Source organism: Zalophus californianus, chromosome 6, assembly GCF_009762305.2.
Source record: "Zalophus californianus isolate mZalCal1 chromosome 6, mZalCal1.pri.v2, whole genome shotgun sequence".
Classification (NCBI taxonomy): Eukaryota; Metazoa; Chordata; class Mammalia; order Carnivora; family Otariidae; genus Zalophus; species Zalophus californianus.
Genome location: NC_045600.1, coordinates 106456873 through 106477739, shown reverse-complemented (window position 1 = coordinate 106477739; position 20867 = coordinate 106456873). Strand labels below are relative to the sequence as shown.

General features: G+C 44.8%; 1 protein-coding gene across 2 annotated transcripts in view; it reads right to left on the bottom strand.

Moving 5' to 3' along the window:
- The window catches only part of MAP2K1 (mitogen-activated protein kinase kinase 1), a 79184-nt gene that overhangs the window by 15870 nt on the left and 42447 nt on the right, over positions 1-20867 (bottom strand). For both annotated transcript variants that reach the window (XM_027569794.1, XM_027569795.1), the window contains exons 4-5: positions 14215-14292; positions 13601-13652 (exon numbers count right to left, since the gene is read on the bottom strand). In XM_027569794.1, coding sequence (XP_027425595.1) covers positions 13601-13652; positions 14215-14292 — 130 coding nt within the window. The remainder of the gene's footprint in view (positions 1-13600; positions 13653-14214; positions 14293-20867) is intronic.

The following is a 20867-nucleotide window of genomic DNA, read 5'->3' as shown; positions in this document are numbered from 1 at the left end:
GATCGAGTCCCGCATTGGGCTCCCTGCTCAGCAGGGAGTCTGCTTCTCCCTCTGATCCTCCCCCCTCTCATGTGCTCTCTCTCTCTCATTCTCTCTCTCAATAAATATAATCTTTAAAAAAAAAAGAAAAAGGAAAAGAAAGATGAAACTGCCTTCAAGCACACATTTCCCTTTACAGGCTGCAGGCTAATTCAGAGGACAGCAAATCTGTGGTCTATCACAAAGCCAATCACCCACCTGCAGGAAAGAAAACAATGTTGCCTAACTTGGATACTTCTCATCCACAATTCAAGAAAGGGAAATTAGCTTAAAAACCTGCTGACCTGCTGAAGGCTAATTTTGCTCAGCAGCAGGAGAGGCGGAGAAAAGACACTGGAAAAAGGAAAGGTAGAGAGAGCCGGAGATCTGTTCATTTTTAAATGCCAAGTGAGAGAGATTTCTAGTAACATCACTGTATTTAGGGTGGCCCAAACTCCACCAAAGTAAGGCATGACCATTTGTGCCTGTCACAAGCCCACATCATGCACCAGAGAAGTCTGGAAAGGAGATAAAGAGGCCATTCATCAGTCATTTCAAGCTTAACTTGGGACAGGCCCCTAAAAAAAGGCACTTATCAGAGTGTGTTGCTGATTTAAGGACAAATGTGAGCCAGATGGACGGGACGTGTTTGTGGAGCCTCCTGAGCAGAGCTCACCACACACTCTTCTTTAGGAGAAGTGCTCCTCCCTCTCACCAGCCAAAGGCTCCAGGCGGCCATCACAGAAAATGCTGACCCTGGGCCCTGACACAGGGCAGGCCACTCACTGTCCCCCATCCCCCACCAAGGTGATCCCAGCAGGTCCGGGCACATGACCCATAGCAGGCCAATGGTCCTTCCTCAGGATTTTATAACAGAAGGCACGGGGCTCTTCCCTCCCTGATAATCAGACAAAAGCCAGAGACAATGCTTCCCACAGCAGTCAGCCAAAAGGAGAGAATAAAGTCGACATCGGAAGAGAAGCCAATGAGAGTGCTAACGGCATCTTTTACACATACATCTCAACTGAAATATAACAGCTAATGATATTTGAGGCCCTGGACACCGTTATCCCTCAGGACAGCTGCAATCTCATCCTCCCTGGGGTTTGGTTCTTTTACTATTTGAGCTAATTAGTGTTCACTAACCAGCAAGAATCCTAATATCCACTGGTTCTTATCAACTGGTGTCAAAAATTACACTATTAAGTAGGTGTATAGTGTGGCGTGGAAATGGCACCACCAACTTTGGAGTTAGGCAGAGCTGGTTTGAATCCTGGCTCTACCACTCACTAGCTCCAAGTCAAGACTAGAAGCTTCTTAGGACCCCAGCATTATATGTCCAATGGACTTTTAAATGCCACAACCTCGAGGCAAAATGTTACACACATGTGCTCCTAGGGTTTCACCTGATCCTGAGGACAGTTCCAGGAGATGGAGAAGGAAGAGATTAGCCCTACATGAAGGTGGGAAGGAGGTGAGGCTCAGAGACAATGACTCTGACAGGACCACTCAGGAAGCCAATGGCTGAGCTGGAGGGAACTTTCTATAAGGTTCTGTGGGCAGCCAGGATGAGGGAGAAAGAGGGACTTAGTGCCTGCCACTACCATCCAAAGACAGTACCGCGCACACTTCACAGGCAGGAGACATTTATCTCCAATGATAAAATTTGAAATGTGCTATAAAAAAAAAAATTTGAAATGTGCTGTTTCCAAGTGGAAACAAGTGGCCCTTGTTGGTGCTATCAAGCCTAATGCTAGTTCCCAGCCTCATGTGGAGATGCACCACTAGACCACGTGGTCACTCTGCAGTGCTGGGCATCATAAGCTGGGCTCCATCTTTTTTTTTTTTTTAAAGATTTTATTTATTTATTTATTAGAGAGCAAGCGAGAGAGAAACAGCATGAGAGGGGAGAGGGTCAGAGGGAGAAGCAGGCTCCCCGCCGAGCCGGGAGCCCTATGTGGGACTCGATCCCAGGACCCCAGGATCACGACCCGGGCTGAAGGCAGTCGCTTAACCAACTGAGCCACCCAGGCACCCAAGCTGGGCTCCATCTTGGGTGACGGTTAATGACATCTGCTCTTTGCTTGGTCACCAGACTTCTGAGTCAAACATACTCTCCTGGGTCCATGGTCCTCCTCAAGAAGTTACCTGTAACTGAGGAGAGCCCCAGGTTTGCCTTAGAAACGAGGCTTTGTGACATGATAAGGAACATGACACAGCCCTCCCAGGATTACCTCTCAGGCCTTTCCTAAAGGGACCAGGTACAGCCTTGAGGCACAAGCTTGGGCCTCATGCTCCCTGGCACCACAGCCAGCTGGGGAAGGGTCACGGAGCAAGTCTTCTAACTCCCTTCCCCTCCCCATCTGAATGCACCGGCACCTGCCCTTTGCTCTCCAGGGACTTCCCAGAATAAACCCTTGACCACCTCTCCCCTACCTGTTCCCCCCCGCCCCCGCCCCAAGAAGCTACTATCCTGACTCGGACCCTCGCTCTCTTACTGGACCATGGCAATGGCCTCCTAACTGACCTCGCCCCCCCTCCAGCTCATCTTAACCACAGCGGCCAGGGCCCTCTTCTTCAAAAAACAGCTCACCTTACTTCCCTGTGTAGGAGTCCTCCTTTGTTCCCCGCTGTCTATGATAGTGTCCAGCTCCTGAGCAGGACCTTAAAAGACTCCCCTCAAGTGCTTCAAGCATTCCTTACTGGACTCCCACCACTCACCGTCAGGAACCTAGACAACCCAAACGACTTGCTATTTCCTGTGTTTTCTGCCTCAGAGCCACGATTCCTGTGTTCCGCTCTACCTGAGACTCCTTTCCCTGACACTGCCACCTGTATAACGTCTCCCTGTGGTGCAGAGCTCAGCGCCAATTACACCCCCTCCACAGTGCTTCCCTAAGGGGACTGAGGAAGCACTCTCCCTCCTCCAGTGGCCCATCTGCCTCGCTTGAAGCGCTAAGAGACACTCATCTGGAACCATGATCCATCACTGTGGGTCTAGCAGCTGAGGTAATTCTAGAGAGAACGTGACTCACATTTCTCACCAAGAGACCAGCACACTGGATGCTAGCTACTAATTAGCCACTCTCTGTTTCTCTCCATCTGCAAGGTGGAGCAGTCCAGACAGAGTTCAAAGGAATTGGTTTTTCCTGTAAATTCACTGGCCCCCCTGAGGCTGTCACCACGTGACTGGTGGATAAGCCTGGCAGGCAAAGGAAGCAGCAGTGCAGCCCAGCCGCCTCCTAGACGCCCCCGGGGCAGCCTACAGATGGAGGGACTGCAGTCGGGACAGAATCCCGTGTGCAGCCTCAGGGGCCACCGTGACGTTCTGCTCAGGGAAGCCTGGCAGGACACCAGAAAAGGCCCGGCAGGTAGGACAGTGTCTTGCAAGGGTCACAGAAGAAGCCATTCAGAAACTCACCACAGGTGAGTCTGCCACAAAGAGCTTGTAAAACAACAACAAACCAAAAGCACACTTGGGCCACTTCCGATCTTGCTTATTGGTGCCTAGGGCAAGAGGAAGACGTCAGGGGCCTAAACCTTGACCCTGGCTGAGGACACGGTTCCTCCGGAGGCTGTGGCTAGCACACCCACGACAGCTGTCCTCGGGGACTGGGATCCAAAAACACTCCCAGAATCTCGGCAGAAGCCTTAACTCTCATTCGGACCTGACAGCTCCCCAGGCAATAAGGAACTTTCCCAGACTGCCCTCCTAGCAGGACAGCCCCCGGTACAAGCTACTCTGGCTCTGAAGAGAGCCGTGGGCCATGCATCCCGTCAGAAATCGAGACTGGCTGTGCCAGGGTGCGGCGAGCCCGGGCTACTCATCCAACACCACACGTAACGACCAGGCAGGCCACACACTGCCCCATCTGACAGAAGGAAAAGAAGAACGAGTTGAGGCAACATTTAAAACTATTCTTGGCATTTACTGATCTTCACCAGCCAGCAACTCCAAGGCAGAAACAATTTATGGGCTAAGTTGTATGAGCTGTCTATCAATTTAACTTACATAATGTTTCTTCGGAGTCTTGATCAAAGTAAGACCTCGTTAGTGGAGTGGGCTAAGAAGAACGAGAGGCTGGCAACGCAAATCACTGCTCTGAGTGGCATGAAGCAGAGCTGCACCCTTAGGACCCTCACCTCCCACCCTGGTACTCATAGCCTAACCAAGTGAGTCAGCTTTAGATGCACCAGACCTAGGAGCTCCTTCCACAGGGAGTGGAAAGACCACCTCAAAACTCTTGTGGTTAATTCCCTTCAGAGCTTCAGGATCAGGGAAAAACCCTCTCTCCTACTCATGCTGTCCATCATGTTTTCACCAAGAACTCAAGTCTGAAAACCTTAGAGCTGAATCTTTTGCTTAAATTCTAAAGTTTCCTCAGTCGGGGAATTCGTCTTCCCCTTAAAACTCAAAAGTCAGGAAGCTTTTTCTGTAAAAGACCACAGAGCAAATATTTTTAGGCTCTGAGGGCCATATGGTCTCTTTCACAAGCAACCACTCACCTTTGCCATTATAGCACAAAAACCGTCACGGAAAACACTTAAATAAGCACTCTATGTTCCAACAAAACTTCATTATGGACACGGAAATTTGAATTTCACACAATTATCACATGTCACAAAATTCTGAAAAAACAATTCTTGGCTTGCAGGCCCTACAAAAATAGGCAGTAGACCATATGTGGCCTGTGGGCCACCAGTCTGCCCACCTCTGCTTGAATGTTTAATTATTGTTTTGATCTGTTAACAGTTTTTTGTCTTTCTGACCCTGTGCTTAATCGTTTTTGTAGTGAAAAATAATTTTTCTTCCGAATTTCCTAGCTTTCAGCATCTGTTCCTCCTCCCCACCCTCTAGTAATAAAACCCCTCTTCTCTTCTGGGGTATGCTCCTCCCAACAAGTATTTCTGCTAGGGAGTCAACCAAGAAGCCCCCTCCACCCCGCCAGGGGGCGGGCTTATAATCCCAGACGGCCAACCAGACTTCGCTAGGCCCTGGAACACAATGATTGGCTCAGAAGTGGGCGGGCACTCCAACCACAGCCAGTCAGTGACTCAAGCCTGCGGGAGAGTGGGCAGAGCTTTCTCTGGAACAGAACACTAAGGCCCGGGGCTAGTGGGGTCCATGCTGTTCCCAGGGAAAAGACTCGGACTGTAAAGGAGGCCCACAGCAGGAGGAGTAAGGCCGAGAGGTAACAGGGTCCTGGGACTGTCATTTCAACCCCACATTCATCCCTGCCTTCCAACAGGTAACCCACACCATTACATGTCCTCTTTTGATTAAGTAATCTTGCACTGGATTTCTGACACAACCAAAGAATCCTGACTAATTATATCACATCAAATTCTATTTGAAAGTTGGCAGGGTAGCGATTCATGCATAAAAAATGACACTGGCTGTGTTCCACCATGTATTTAGAGTCACTTTTCCCGTTAGACTCCAAGCTCCTGGAGGATGCAATTCATTTCTGAGCCATCTTCGTGCCCTCTGTAGTGATGCACTCAGTACCTTGCGCTTGGTAGGTATTCTATGAATATTATACAAATATTACTTTCCTTGGATGGGGGAAGCAACGGTGAGGAGAAGGGCAAATAAACATGGAGGAACATGAGCACATAGCTGCCCATGACTAGACACCACAACGTTACCCAGAGACTCCAGACACAACTTAAGTCCCAGGGGGCGCACATATCTAACACCCACTCCCTGATCAACAGCCCACAAACCACACACACCAGGCTGAGCCATACAGGATGCTTCGCCCTTTGAACACCCAAGGGAAAGAGAATACGATGTCTTCACAACCAGGACAGACTGACAGAGGACCTCAACTACCTCCTCGACCTCACTCTGTTCTTTCTAATTGAGTAAGTTCTTCTTTCCAGCTCACCTTCTAACTCAGGCAAAAGACCTGGAGGGCAAAGCATCCTGTGATGGAAACAATCCCCTCAAGCAATAGGGACTGCCCTGACGCCAGCAAGACCCTGTGTGACCCCAAGACAATGATCAATCTGACCTTTACTGCCCACCTGCATGTACCCACCAACCTTTGTCCCACATTTTCCTTCAATAAACCTGAAAGTGGGGCACCTGGGTGGCTCAGTCAGTTAAGCGTCTGCCTTCAGCTCAGGTCATGATCTCAGGGTCCTGGGATCGAGCCCCGCATCGGGCTCCCTGCTCTGCTTCTCCCTTTGCCTCTCCCCTTGGCTTGTGTGCGCTCGCTCTCTTCTCTCTCGTGTGCTCGCTCTCTCTCAAATAAATAAATAAATAAAATCTTAAAAAAACAAAACAAAACAAAAAAACACCTGAATGTGTTTTCAGCACTTTGGAGACACCAGTCCACCATCTTCCTGGTGTCGGCCTCACTGGAATAAATTCCTTTCTTTTTTCACCACCAGTCCTCTCTCTGCCTTTGGATTTTGTCAGCAGCCAGTGGCCAAACCTGGTCTGTTTGGAACCCCCAGAGCCCGGTGTTCTTGTACGCCTGCACACCAGCTACAGGATCAGAGCGAACTGGTGCCCTGCAGATGCAGAGTCCAGAACAGCCAGCCAGCACTTCAGACACTGGGCATGTCAGCTGCACTAGTCCTGCCTACGGAGTCCCACTCTGGGGCGGCAAAGACACATCACATCAGGAACGAGGGTGAGAACCTGGTTCGCACCCAGCATGGACACATCAGAAATGTAGGAAAGCTAGCCACATGCATGCCCCCAGCAGGGTATCTCACTAGGACTAAGGGTCCTTCAACTCACCGGGTCGACTAAAGATAAATGAAAAACTTTCAAGAGACTGCTACCCAGCTGGAAAAAGAGTATCCCGCCACCCCCCCGCAACTACCAGTATGGCTCTTCCTCTCAATGAAAAAGCAATTGGTGAGTACAAGTGTGCCTCATTTTACATCACTGACATTACTCCCACACCCGCCATGAGGCTAAGAAGGCTGAATGGGACCAGCAGCAGCAATCGTGGAAGCTAGCTGGGGACTGAGGGCAGTTGCTTTTCTGCTGATGCAACCCAGCCTCCCAACCAGAGTAGCCCTGGTTCCTGCCCCACTCAAGTGTGTGGGTCCAGCTCTTCAAAAAATTCTCTTAACTTTCCCAGATCTCAAAACATTTAAGAGTTTTGAGATGCTGGGATGCCTGGGTGGCTCAGTCGGTTAAGCGTCTGCCTTCGGCTCAGGTCATGATCCCAGGGTCCTGGGATCGAGTCCCGCATTGGGCTCCCTGCTCTGCGGGAAGCTTGCTTCTCCCTCTGCCTGCCACTCCCCCTGCTTGTGCTCTCTGTCTGACAAATAAATAAAAATCCTTAAAAAAAAAGTTTTGAGATGCTTAAGCCAGCATCTGGCAAACATAAAAACCTACTAATTCATCTGCTAAGCAGCAGTAACATATATGTCGACTATGTCGGTCAAGCACTATTTTAAGTGCTTTGTAGGCATTATCTCAATCCTCAGAGCCCTGTAGGTGGACTATTTTCTCCATTCCCCTGAGGCTTGGAGAAGTTAAATTAACTTGCCCAAGGTTTCACATTAAGTAGCACAGTCAGAATTCAAATGCTGAACTTTTGTCACCAGGATAGAGTGAAAAAACTGTGGCCATAATATTTTGTAGCTGCTCCCAACGACACAGAATCTATCCCTCTACGTTTTAAGTCCTGACTTGATCACATGACTTTTTTTTTTTTTTTTTTAGCCAACAGGACATTAACGAACCTGTTGGAAGCAGAGGTTTAAATGGTGCTTGATTAGAGTTACCCCTCCTACTACTTCAGTTGTAGTTTCAACCCCAAAACCATTGTGGAAAGAAGCCAGGGCGTTACTGTCTCAGAGGATGAGTGAACACATGAGGAAAGAGGCCCTACCAACCCACAAAATTATAGAAAGTAATACACTGCTGTTTTTCTCTCTTTTTTTTTAAAGATATTTGAGAGAGAGCAAGCAGGGGGAGGGGCAGAGAGACAGAGAATCTTGAGCAGACTCCTCGCTGAGCATGGGGCCCAACATGGGGCTCTATCTCACGACCCGTGAGATCATGACTTGAAACAAAACCAAGAATCACATACGCAACCGACTGAGTCCCCAGGCGCCCCTAAACACTACTATTTTTAAACTACTAAGTGCTGGGAGATCTGGGAGCCTCAGTTGGTTAAATGTCTGCCTTCAGCTCAGGTCACAATCCCAGGGTCGTGGGATCAAGTCCCGCATCGGGCTCCCTGCTCAGCGGGGAGTCTGCTTCTCCCTCTCCCTCTGCCTGCAGCTCCCCCTGCTTGTGCTATCTCTCTCTGACAAATAAATGAAACCTTTAAAAAATTAAAAAATAAAAACAAATAAACTACTAAGTGTTGGGCTGGTGTATTCCAGTGTTGGGCTGGTTTATTCCACAGTGAAAGCTCACTGAAATAATCACTAAGTTATCACCAGTAAGTCAGTATCAACAAGTAGGAATAAAGAAAAATGTGAGGCAGAGAAAAAGCCTCTTCATTCTTCTCCATTTCTCCTCAAGGACATAACAAGAAGAAACACAGAGTTTAAATTTCATCAGGAAAGAATATATTTAGACCAGAGGAAAAACTTACTGGCAGCAAGGAAGCCTAAAGACAGAGGCAGGGAGACTGTCCCATTGTCACCCTAACTCAGGTTTCCAGGAATCATCCACTCATTGTTCTTCTTGCTCAGGAATCACATTGTGCAAGAAGACCATTCCACAGCCCAGGCCTCCCAGTGAATTCCTTCGGGGCTTCTGGAAAAGACGAATGACAGCAGGAGTCTGAACCGCGAAGCAGTCAGGCCAAGCTGCCTGTGCGCACCGCTTATTGCAGAAGTCCCAGTGACTTCCCCTTCTTGGCTGGGCAAGGAATGAAATCTCCACCAAAGATATCTGTCCAGAGACCCGTCTGGCTCACAGAGCAGCTCTTCATGCCAAAGAAGAGTAATTGGTGGAGCCAGAAAAGAAATTCCTGAGAAAGTGGGGCAGCACCAGGCAAAAGGGAAAAGCAAGTTGGTTATTCCAAGAATGAGCTGGAACTTTCCTCTCTCTGGAACAGAAATAAGTCAGAGCTCTCCATCAAACACACAGCGCTCGGTACATGGAAGGCAACAGAAAGAGAAAAACCCAGGCCTAGATTAATGACTGTGTTAGGAGCAGGAGACACGGCTTCTTGGCCCGGGTTCACTGCTGATTCCTGCGTGTTCTGGCACAAGTTAATCACACATCCACCCATTTAACAACCCTTGAAGGGTGAGCCATTGTCTGCTGTCATGTTAGGGGCCGGGGATGCAGAGATGAAGGAGACATGGCTCCTGACTTGGAAGATACCACCGACAAGTGAGAGAAAAACAAACTCTGAGCCGCAGTTTCCACATTGGTAATGTAGGCAAAAGAGACCCAGCACAAGGTCAGTGTGACCAATAAATGAGCAAAGTAGCTAAAGCACGTAATACAGCACATGGTACCTAATAGGCCCTCAATAAACAGTCAGTATCTATTACAGCAAGAAAGGGACAGACACTGTGCCAAAGAAATACAGACGCAAAGCACTTCATCTGCTTTGGGAAAGGGTTGGCTCATGGGAACGCTTCTTGGAAGAGATGACTGAACTAAACAGTCACATTATTACTATAGTAACAATATAACTAAGCTAAACAGTAACATTATTTATTAATGATTTATGTGAGGCCGCCCTCTTAATCCTCACAAATATACAAAATATGTGTGTAATTTGCAATTACTGCCCTTTGGCATGAACTCTCCTCACTTTACAGATGAATAAATAACTCAGAGTTTATACACCCTGTTTGTAAGAGACTTAAGATTTGAACTTAACTGGCAGATTCCCAAGCCTCAGGGCTATACTTTAAAAGATGAGCAGACTTAGCCTAGAAAAGGTATGAGTATGAGGGAGGGGGTGGGGGTGGGAAGTAAGCATTCCCAGGAAAGGCAGTAATAAGACCAAAAGCAAGCCGCACACAACGGTCCAGCTCATAAAAGGAATTCAGTCTCACTGGGTCTTCATTTCTTCACAAACTACATAAAGGTAGAAGGAAGGCAATTCACTTTTAGGCCCCTCTTTATGCAAGCCATTTTGCTAGTTGCAGTTTCCATATGTAATTTCCTAAATCCTCACAGCAATCTAGGAGTAGGCAAGAGGACTCTATTTTATAGATACAATGACTTTCCTCCACCAGATCCTTCTACAACACTGATGGTCCCTCATGGGTCCCGCTAAGTGAGATTTATATCATTTGCAGCCCTCAAACACAACTCTATGCTCAAGAAATGTTAACTTTTCCTCTCCTTTCAGCTACTCCTATTTCCTAGAAATAAGTACACTAGAATATTCTATCCTGGAACTCAGAGGTCTGGGGGAAAAAAAAACCAGATTAAGCTCCATATACTGCTGGAAAACTGTTTCCCACACCAGTCATACTGTACCTCCTTACTGATATTTTTCTTAATTACCACTAGAAAAAGGACAAAGTGGTAGCTACTGCAGTTAGAAAGTAGGAAGCTTTCTACAGTTTTGCATTTTAAGTGTATACTCTGATGCATTTTGAATACAGTATATACCCCTGTGAACCCACCACCAAAATCAAGATTTAATATTTTGATTACTCCAGAAAGTTCCCTCATATCCTTTGAAAGCGATCCCCACTCCAGCCCCCAACACCCTCAGGCAACCACTAATCTACTTTATTACTATGTTACTGTGGATTAATTACATCTGTCCTAGACAGTCATATACGTGGAATCCTACAGTATATATTCTTTTGTCTAGGCCTTCTTTTACTCAGCATAATGTTTTTGAGATTCATCCAAACTGTATCAACAGTTTGTTCATTTTTATTCTTGAGTTGCATTCTGTTGTTTAAATATATCAAAATTTGTTTATTCACTCATCTGATGATGAATATTTTGTTTGTTCTAGTTTGGGTCTATTGTGAATAAAGATACTATGAATATTTGTGCACAAGTCTTTATGTGGACAAATGTATTCATTTCTCTTAAGTCAATACTGAGATATGGGGTTGATGGATTGGTTGTATGTTTTAATTTTAAGAGAAACTACCAAACTCTCTTTCAAAGTGGTCGCCCCTTTCCCTGGCTGCTTTTAAGAAACTTGCTTTATCACTGTTTTCAGCAACTTCACTATTTTTTTTTTTTTTTGCTTTTTGGTTTTCTACAGCTTTATTAGTATATAATTTTCTCTTTAAGATTTATTTACTTACTTGAGAGAGAGAGAGAGAGAGAGAGAGAGAGAGAGAGACCAAGCCCGGGAGGGGCAGAGGGAGAGAGAGAGAAAATCTCAAGCAGACTCCCTACTGAGCTCGGAGCCTGAAACGGGGCTCGATCCCACCCATGACCCTGAGATCATGACCTGAGCTGAAACCAAGAATCAGACGCTTAACTGACCGAGCCACCCAGGCACCCCTACTGGTATATAATTTTCACACAATAAACCCCATATACTTAAAGTGTATCATTTGACGAATATATATATGTGATCATCACCACAATCAAGATTATAAACATATTACCCCCAAAAGTTTTCTTATGCCCCTCTAATTCTCCCCTTCCCCCCTTCCCTCACTCCCCAGGCAACCACTGGTTTGCATTTCATCACTACAGATCAGTTTGTAATTTCTAGAATTACATAAAAAGAAGCACACAGGGGGCGCCTGGGTGGCTCAGTCAGTTAAGCATCTGTCTTTGACTTGGGTCATGATCCTAGGGTCCTGGGATGGAGCCCTGCATCGGGCCCTGTGCTCACAGCAAGGAGTCTGCTTGTCCCTCTGCAGCCCCCACCCCTTGTGCTCTCTCCCTCCCTCTCTCTCTCTCAAATAAATAAAATCTTAAAAAACAGTACAAACTATTTCCATCCATATAAAACAGAGAAAGTAACAACAAATCTATATTGATAGAAAGTACATCAGTGGTTGCCTGAGGGTCTAAGGAGAAATGAGTATCAGAAGCGCAAGGGTACTTCTGGGGTGGTGGAAATGTTCTATCTTAATTATGGTACTAGATGCATGCATGGATTTATCAAGCATCAAATATCAAACCTTCCACTAAAGTGGCTGTATTTTATGGTATATAAATTATACCTCAATAAAGTTTATTAGGAAAAAAAAAAGCTGAAGAAGCCAGAGGACAGAAGAATGGAGAACACAGGGCTGTGGACCACGTCTGTCCAGCCACGGTGTGTTAATGGTGACAGGCATGAGGAGGGAGGGCTGAGGAGGAGTGAAGTGGGCTGATGGAATCAACTGGCCAGCTTAGGAGCCACTGTAGATTAGGTGACAGATTGCTAAAATTGGTGTTTTTTTCCAAACACTATAAAAAAATATGCGTAACATAAAATTTACCATTTTAACTGTGTTTAAGCATACGGTTCTGGCAGTAAATACATTCCCACGTTATGCAACCACCACCATCAGGGTTGTTAAGGTGTTGGTTTTGCTTTATTTGATCTGTAGATTGAAGGCCATCCCAATGAAAATCCCAATAACCTTTTTTTGTAGAATTGACAAGTTATGTCTAAAATATATATGGAAATGCAAAGGACCTAGAAGAGCCCAAACAGCTTTGAAGGAAAACAAAGTTGGGGCACTTAGACCACCTGATTTCCAGACTTACTATAAAGCTGTGATAATCGATAGTGTTGTGTTGGTGTGAAGTTAAACATAAATAGATAGAACAGAAAAGAATTCAGAAGTAGACATTTACCTATATAGTCAGTTGATTTCTGACAAAGATTCCAAGGTAGTTCGACAGAGGAAGAATAACTTGTCAACAAATGTTGTTTTAACAGTTGCACGTCCATGTGCCCAAAATTGAACCCTTACTCTTATCTCGTACCATAGAGAAAAATGAACTCTCAGTGGATCATAGGCCTAACTGTATGAATGAAAGCTGTAAAACGTCTGAAAGAAAACACAGACTATCTCAGTGACCTCTGCTTCAGCAAAGAGTTTTTAAATGGGACACAAAAGGCACAACAAAGTCTAAAGGGAAAAAAAAAAAAATCAAGAAATTGAACTTCATCTAAATAAAAAACATTTGCTTTTCAAAAGATACAAAAATGAAAAGGCAAGCCACAGACTAAGAGAAAATATTGGCAAAACATTTATCTGTCAAGTAGCACTGTCTAGAATATATAAAGACCTCTTAAAAATTAATAATAAAAAATAACCCAACTGGGAAAATGGGTAAACCTTTGAACAGATGCCTTACTAATGAAGATATATGGGTGGCATATAAGCACATGAAAAGATACTCAACGTCATTAGTCATTAGGGAGACGTAAATTCAGATCACAATGAGATATCCCTCCACACCTACTAGAATGTCTAGAGACTGCATGTCAGTAGAGGATGCAACTCTTGATCTCAGGGTCTTGAGTTCAAGGCCCATGCTGGAGGTAAGCTTACTTCAAACTAACTAACTAACTAGTCAAAGACTTGTTATAAAGATTAAAAACACTATTCAGTGGCTTTTACACTGAAACAAACACAAAAGAGAATGCAACAACTTTTCAATTTCAGCTAAAATTCAAAACATAATAACTAGCAAGTAACTTCTTACCTCTGTGCATTATCTTGTGCTTCTCCCTCAGGTATGTCAGACCTTTTATTACCTAGAGGAAAGACAATGTCACAAGATGGGAAACTGGAATGATGGTGGTTAGTCAGCCTCTGTATTCTAAAGTGATCTAGAAAATATTTCATCTAACATCACAAATTTGCCTTCTTCCCTTATTTTTTATTTGATTTTTAACCTGTCTTATCAAGAAACCATCTTTTTTACATAGTATAGAGTTACTTTAAGCAATATTGATTATTGCAAGTTTAGACAACTTTAAAAACCCCTGTGCTTGAATTCGTTTTCTAAAGCTGCAATATAAAAAGAGGCTTTCTCACGCCACAAATGGGAATTCTTTTGCACACCCTGTCCTGTTTCTGCAGACACAGATTTTAATATAAAGAAACTCACTTTTCTAGTTCTGATGAGAAAGAGAGAGAGAGAGAGAGAATATTGTATCTAGAATCTAGACACGGAAAATTCTAGACTGAAGACCCTACTTTTCTTATAAACTTTCCCTTGATTGACTTAATTATCTTCCTCCCTTGTCCATTTCCTGCCAACTCATTAACTTCTCAGTGAGGGGGCTTGGAAGAAAAATTGCACAATATACTCACAGCAATGCTAACTTTTCCTAAAATTTGTTCAGGAATTCTTCCAGCTTTCTTCAGGACTTGATCCAAGGAACCCCCATCCTAAGAAAAAGAAAACCAGCCCATTTAGTGACAGTGTTTCTAACTATTCTTTCAAGTGTTAAACTTAAGCAGGGAAGTGCATCTCATGCGTGGCAAATCCCCCTGGAAGGGTACCTTTTGATTTGCTCCAGACCTCAAAGACAGAAATGCAAAACATGTGGGAGGGATCAAATAACCAAAAACTCAAATCGTATGAATAACTGTTAAATGAACTACCAATTCAGGGATCAAAAAAAGCTTTGTTGGGGCACTTGGCTGACTCGGTCGGTAGAAGACATGACTCTTGATCTAGGAGTTGTGAGTTCGAGCCCTACACTGGATGCAGAGATTACTTAAAAATAAAATCTTTAAAAAAAAGGTTTGTGCTGAACTGACAGAACAGTATATGGTTAGGACCAGAGGCTCTAGAGGCAAACTGTCTAAATTCACATCCCACCGACTCTGCCACTTACTATCAAGGGAACTTTGACCATGTTACTCACAACTTGTAAAATGGGGGTGATATTTTAACGCTACTATAATAATCATAGGGCTACTATAAGTATTAAACAAGCTAATACATATAAAGCACTCAGGATAACGTCTAGCCCATAGTAAATGCTCGATAAATGTCAGCCATTTTACCACCAGCATATAAGTCACAACTTGTATTTGGTATTATCCTAAAAAATCATAGTTAATAAAATCAAAAGAAAAAATGTCACAGAAAGCAATAATTCATTCCACAAATCCTACCAAGTGTTATGAAGTGTGTTAGGTTCTATGGAGGAAAGAGATACAAAAAAAGACCTAGTTCCCAACCTCAATAATTGTACAGGGGCGCCTGGGTGGTTCAGTTGGTTAAGCGTCTGCCTTCAGCTCAGGTCATGATCCCAGGGGGGTCCTGGGATTGAGCCCCAAGTCGGGCTCCCTGCTCAGTGGGGAGTCTGCTTCTCCCTCTCCTTCTGCCCCTCTGTCCCTTCTCCCCACCCTCCCTCCCCCCACTCATGCTCTCTCACTCACTCACTCTCAAATAAATAAGTAAAATCTTTAAAAAAAGTACAAACTATAAATACAATTCCTAATATAACAAAACAGAATAAATTCTTAAGAAAAGTGTTACACATGCAGAAGAGAGAAGTAATTCTGACTTCACTTTATAAAATGGCATTTGTTGGCTAAAATTAACAAGTCAGGAAACAACAGATGTTGGCAAGGATGCAGAGAAAGGGGAACCCCCTTACACTGTTGGTGGGAATACAAACTGGTGTAGCCATTCTGGAAAACAATATTGAGGTTCCTCAAAAAGTAAAAAATAGAGCTACCCTATGACCTAGCAATTGCACTACTAGGTGTTTATCCAAAGGATACAAACAAGGTGATTCGAAGGGGCACATGCACCCCAATGTTTATAGCAGCAATGTCCACAACAGCCAAAATATGGGAAGAGCCCAGATGTCCATCAACAGATGAATGGATAAAGAAGACGTGTGTGTGTGTGTGTGTGTGTAATATTACACAGCCATCAAAAACAATGAACTCATGCCATTTGCAATGACATGGATGAAGCTAGAGGATATTTTGCTAAGCGAAATAAGTCAGTTGGAGAAACACAAATATATGATTTCACTCGTGTGGAATTTAAGAAACAAAAATGATGAACATAGGGGAAGGGAAGGAAAAATAAATTAAGACAGAAACAGAGAGGGAGACAAACCATAAGAGATTCTTAACTATAAGAAACAAACAGGGTTGCTGGAGGGGAGGTGAGTGGGGGGATGAGGTAACTGGGTGATGGGCATTAAGGAGGGCACTTGATGCAGTGAGCACCGGGTGTTATATGCAACTGATAAATCTCTAAATTCTACCTCTGAAACTAATAATATGCTATATGTTAATTAAATTGAATTTAAATTATAAATTTTTTAAAAAAAAGACAAGAAGGGGTGCCTGGGTGGCTCAGTTGGTTGGGCAACTGCTTTCAGCTCGGGTCATGGTCCCAGAGTCCCGGGATCAAGTCCTGCATTGGGCTCCCTGCGCTTCTCCCTCTGCCCTTCACCCTGCTTGTGCTCTCTCTCGCTCTCTCTCTCTCTCTCTCTCTCTCAAATAAATACTAAAAAAAAAAAAAAAAAAAAAAACGAAAGAGAAGAAAAAGGCACTTGAGGGGCGCCTGGGTGGCTCAGTCAGTTACAGGTCCAACTGTTGATTTCGGCTCAGGTCATGATCTCAGAGGTCGTGAGATGGAGCCCTACATCGGGCTCCACGCTCAGCAGGGAGTCTGCTTGAGATTCTCTCCCTCTGCCCCTTCCCGCCCCCTCGTCAAATAAATAAAATCTTTAAAAAAAGAAGAAGATGAAATTTGAGTTGACGTCTTATTCAAAAAATGAATGTGATTTCTATACCTGGAATGGCAGAGGAAGAACAAGTATTTCAATCAGATCAAAAGCAGAGAAACCTCAGACTGCTTAGTCCTCCTGGGAGGACATGTGGTTCACTTCCCCGTGGCTGCATGAAGAAATGCAGGGATGGGTCAGGCCAGGAACACCTATCTGTGACCAGGTCATGGAGCCCCACCAGAAAACCAAGACATGCCTTTGTGATGGAGACAGAAGGCTGCCTGCTTTCAGATGAAAACCACAGCAGCCAAGAGAAAGAGCAGGGAGAGCATGAAGGAGCTGATGAGCAGGAAGTGACATGGCCTGAGCCTGGACTGAGGTGGTGGAAAGGTAGAATACGAGACACGACACGCATGGGGTATGAAGCCAGCCTCTTTCGGGCTCTCACACCAGGGCCTTCCCATTCATGGATTCTACATTGTAACCTAAGATTCTGAAGAAAAGCTTCACTCAGGGAACCCTGATGTAGTGAGGCAGGACCAGGTTCATATCCTTCTGACTTCAAGGGTTGCCAATTATCAGCCATAATTTAAAAACACCCTCAGGGGCACCTGGGTGGCTCAGTTGGCTAGGCAACTGCCTTTGGCTCAGGTCATGATCCCAGGGTCCTGGGATCAAGCCCTGCATCGGGCTCCCTGCTCGGCGGGAAGCCCGCTTCTCCCTTTCCCACTCCCCCTGCTTGTGTTTCCTCTCTTGCTGTGTCTGTCAAATAAATAAAATCTTTAAAAACTAAATAAATAAAAATAAATAAATAAAAACACCCTCAGAAGTAGAGACAATTCCTGCGAACTTAGACTGATTTTTCAAGATTTATTTATTTATTTTGAGAGAGAGACCACACATGCACACGTGAGCACATGCGAACAGGGTGAGGGGTAGAGGGAGAGAGAAAACCCAAGCAGATGCCCCGCTGAGTGCAGATCCCAATGCGGGGCTCGATCTCATGACACTGAGATCACGACCTGAGCTGAATTCAAGAGTTGGATGTTCAACCGACTGCGCCACCCAAGCGCCCCATTTTTTTTTTAAAGATTTTCTTATTTGAGAGAGAGAGACTGATTTTTAAAGTATCTCATCTACACTGAGCAGTTACCAATGTCATTTATCATTTATTAATCACCTCTGTGAAAGGCATAGGGATAGGTGAGAAACTAGGGATGGAAAAAACCTATAAATATAGAGAAAAACACAATGAGGCAAGGCACCTTAAATCCTCCTCTGACACAAGGCAGGGAACAAACAGTTGAATGAGGAGAACAGACATCACTCCGAGTGCTCGGAGGAGGAAGTGGCTAAGTGAAGAGCTGGCAGCAGGAGGGACATGGAAACCGCACCTGAGGTGGCAAGATGTGGCCAAGCAGAGAGACATCTCTGTATGCTTCCTGCCTCCAAAACCACCAGCCTCAATGACACAGTCGGGGAGCGTAAGGTCACAGAACAAGGCACAACATGATAAAGAGAAGGACTGAACATATTCCCACTTTTTTTTTATAAATGATTTTTTTTTTTAAGATTTTGCTTATTTGTCAGAGGGAGAGAGTGCAAGCACAAGCAGGGGGAGCGGCTGAGGGAGAAGCAGGCTCCGCGCTGAGCAGGGAGCCCGACGAGGAACTCGATCCCAGGACCCTGGGATCATGACCTGAGCTGAAGGCAGACGCTTAACCGACTGAGCCACCCAGGCATCCCATATTCACACTTCTTTAGACATAAAAAAGTGTGTACAAACACAAAACCAGAACATCCAAAATGTTACCAATGGTTATTTCCAGTCTAGGTAGTAAGACGATGAGGGATTTTTGTTGCAAGATCGTTTCTTCTTTGAGCTTTTCTATTGTTTATAAATTTTCCACAATGAATAAATGTTTTACCTTTTTAAATTATTGAACTCCTTTATGAAAATGGAGAATTAAATCTGCAAATCAATTAACAGTATTTACTAAACGTCCAGTTTGTGCAAGGGCAGTCTAAGATACAACACTGCTTTCTTTCTAGAGGAGGTGAGAAAATAAGTAAGATTGATTCAAGGATACAGACCCCTCAGGAAATGTCTCCTAAAACAATGTTAAAAATAGATTATCCACTTAAAAATCCTATGCTTATGGAAAGGAGCATTTGGACCAATCACTCTCTGTCACAGTCAACTCTGGATCACAGATGCTGAGGGAAAAGCAATACAAGTGTGAATTCTCAAATGCACACTAGTACCCCTGAACATGTTTGTCTTCTAATCAGAATTAATGGGGGGTGGGTCAGTCAACCAAAGAGCATGATGGAAGATCCTGAAATTCAACCTAAAATTGCCTATGTGCCAGAATTCCCACAGAGGCATGAGAGTGGAATCATTAATCTAGAACCAAACAAAACTCCCCTGTAAACCCATTTATTTTCCAAGAGTCCTTGGAAGAGCCCTACCCAAGCTGTGATCCAGGCTGAGTTTTGAGTCACCTGTGAACCTGGCCGCCTTCACAATGCCGCAGGCCCCTGGTGGCCAAATCAGGACATCAGAGCCCAGGTAACCACACCCAAGTCAGCAGGCTTCTAGAAACATGATAGCACCTCTCAATTTCCTTTACCAATGGGAAGAGGGACTCCAGTGCAGAAAGTTTCCAAGCCATTTCTCTTTTGCTTCCAGTTGGATATGGTTTCAGATCCTTTGTTTGATCAGCTTTGCCTAATTATCAGGGAGGACTATGCAGTTAAAACTAGGTAACAAAGCAACTGTCAAAATCTGACTCAAAGGAGGTAGAAATGCTAACTTTGGTTCTCAGGTTCCACAGCCTAGGACAGAGGGCAGCCTGGCTCCCACCTTCCCTGGAGGTTGGGGTAAATAGTCCTATTAAAAAGGAAAAGGGGAGCGCCTGGGTGGCTCAGTCCTTAAGCGTCTGCCTTCGGCTCGGGTCATGACTGCAGAGTCCTGGGATCGAGCCCCGCATCGGGCTTCGTTGGGAAGCCTCCTTCTCCCTCTCCCACGCCCGCTGCTTGTGTTCCTGCTCTCACTCTCTCTCTGTCAAAAAATAAATAAAATCTTTTTAAAAAAAATAAAAATAAAAAGGAAGAGAGGTGCCTGGGTGGCTCAGTTGCTAAGTGTCTGCCTTCGGCTCAAGTCATGGTCCCAGGGTCCTGGGATCGAGCCCCGAATCGGGCTCCCTGCTCAGCGGGAAGCCTGCTTCTCCCTCTCCCACTCCCCCTGCTTGTGTTCCCTCTTACCATGTCTCTCTCTGTCAAATAAATAAAATCTTAAAAAAAAAAAAAAGGAGGAAACCTTGGCTCTCTCTCTTTCCTTTCACCTCCTTCCCAGCTATAAGCAGAGTTACAGTGTGAACAATGGGATTATTAGCAAGATTTACGAAGCATGAACCACAGTCAGAATTACCCAGAGCTGCCTACAACTCACCTTACAACCTTTTAATTTCACTTCACTGTTGCCAAGGACTTGCCTTCCTTGACTAAAGCTGCTGAAATTGTGCTTATTTTTAGAAGCCAATTATTAAGTAAATCAATGGTGCTTTTGTGAAGGTTTTCTATAGAAGAGACAAATGCTTTATGGAAAAAAAAAGAGAGAGAGAGAGAGAACTCAAAAGCTTTTACTCCTGCATGAGAACCATCCATCCTGAATCCTCAGCTCCCTGGTTGCTCAACTACCACCTGAGCAGGAATCTACTGCCCCCAAGGCAGAAGCATTCCTATCCTGATCAGGGGGTATCCATTTACCCCTCAGGTCTCAAAAAATCCAGACTGGGCAGTGCAAGCACAGCTTCTTTCTAGCAAAATCAGCCCTTGGTTGAGTGCTTTAGAAGATGGGGCCCAATGCATGCCAGTGACACAAATTAGTTTTAAAATGCATCTAAGAAATGATGTGAGCAAGGAAGGGATAGATGGGCAGTATGTGGTAAAGCAAATATGGCAAAGCAGTAACTGCAGAATCTGGGTGGTGGACTTACAGGGTATATTATACCTTGCTGTGTTCGAAACTGTGTTAATAAAGTGTTGGGGGAAAAGGTTAGTGACAAAGAACACAAAGACAGTGACATAGACAGAAGCCAAGAACCTCTGAAGTTGAGATGTGGCTAATGAACAGAGCCCTACAGGACTACACCTCTGAAATGTGGAAGCTGAGACAAAACAGAAATCCCCAAAGAGAAGTGGCTGCTAGCAGTCAGAGAGCTTTTCTGTCAGAGGAGGCCAGGACAGGAGCTCTCC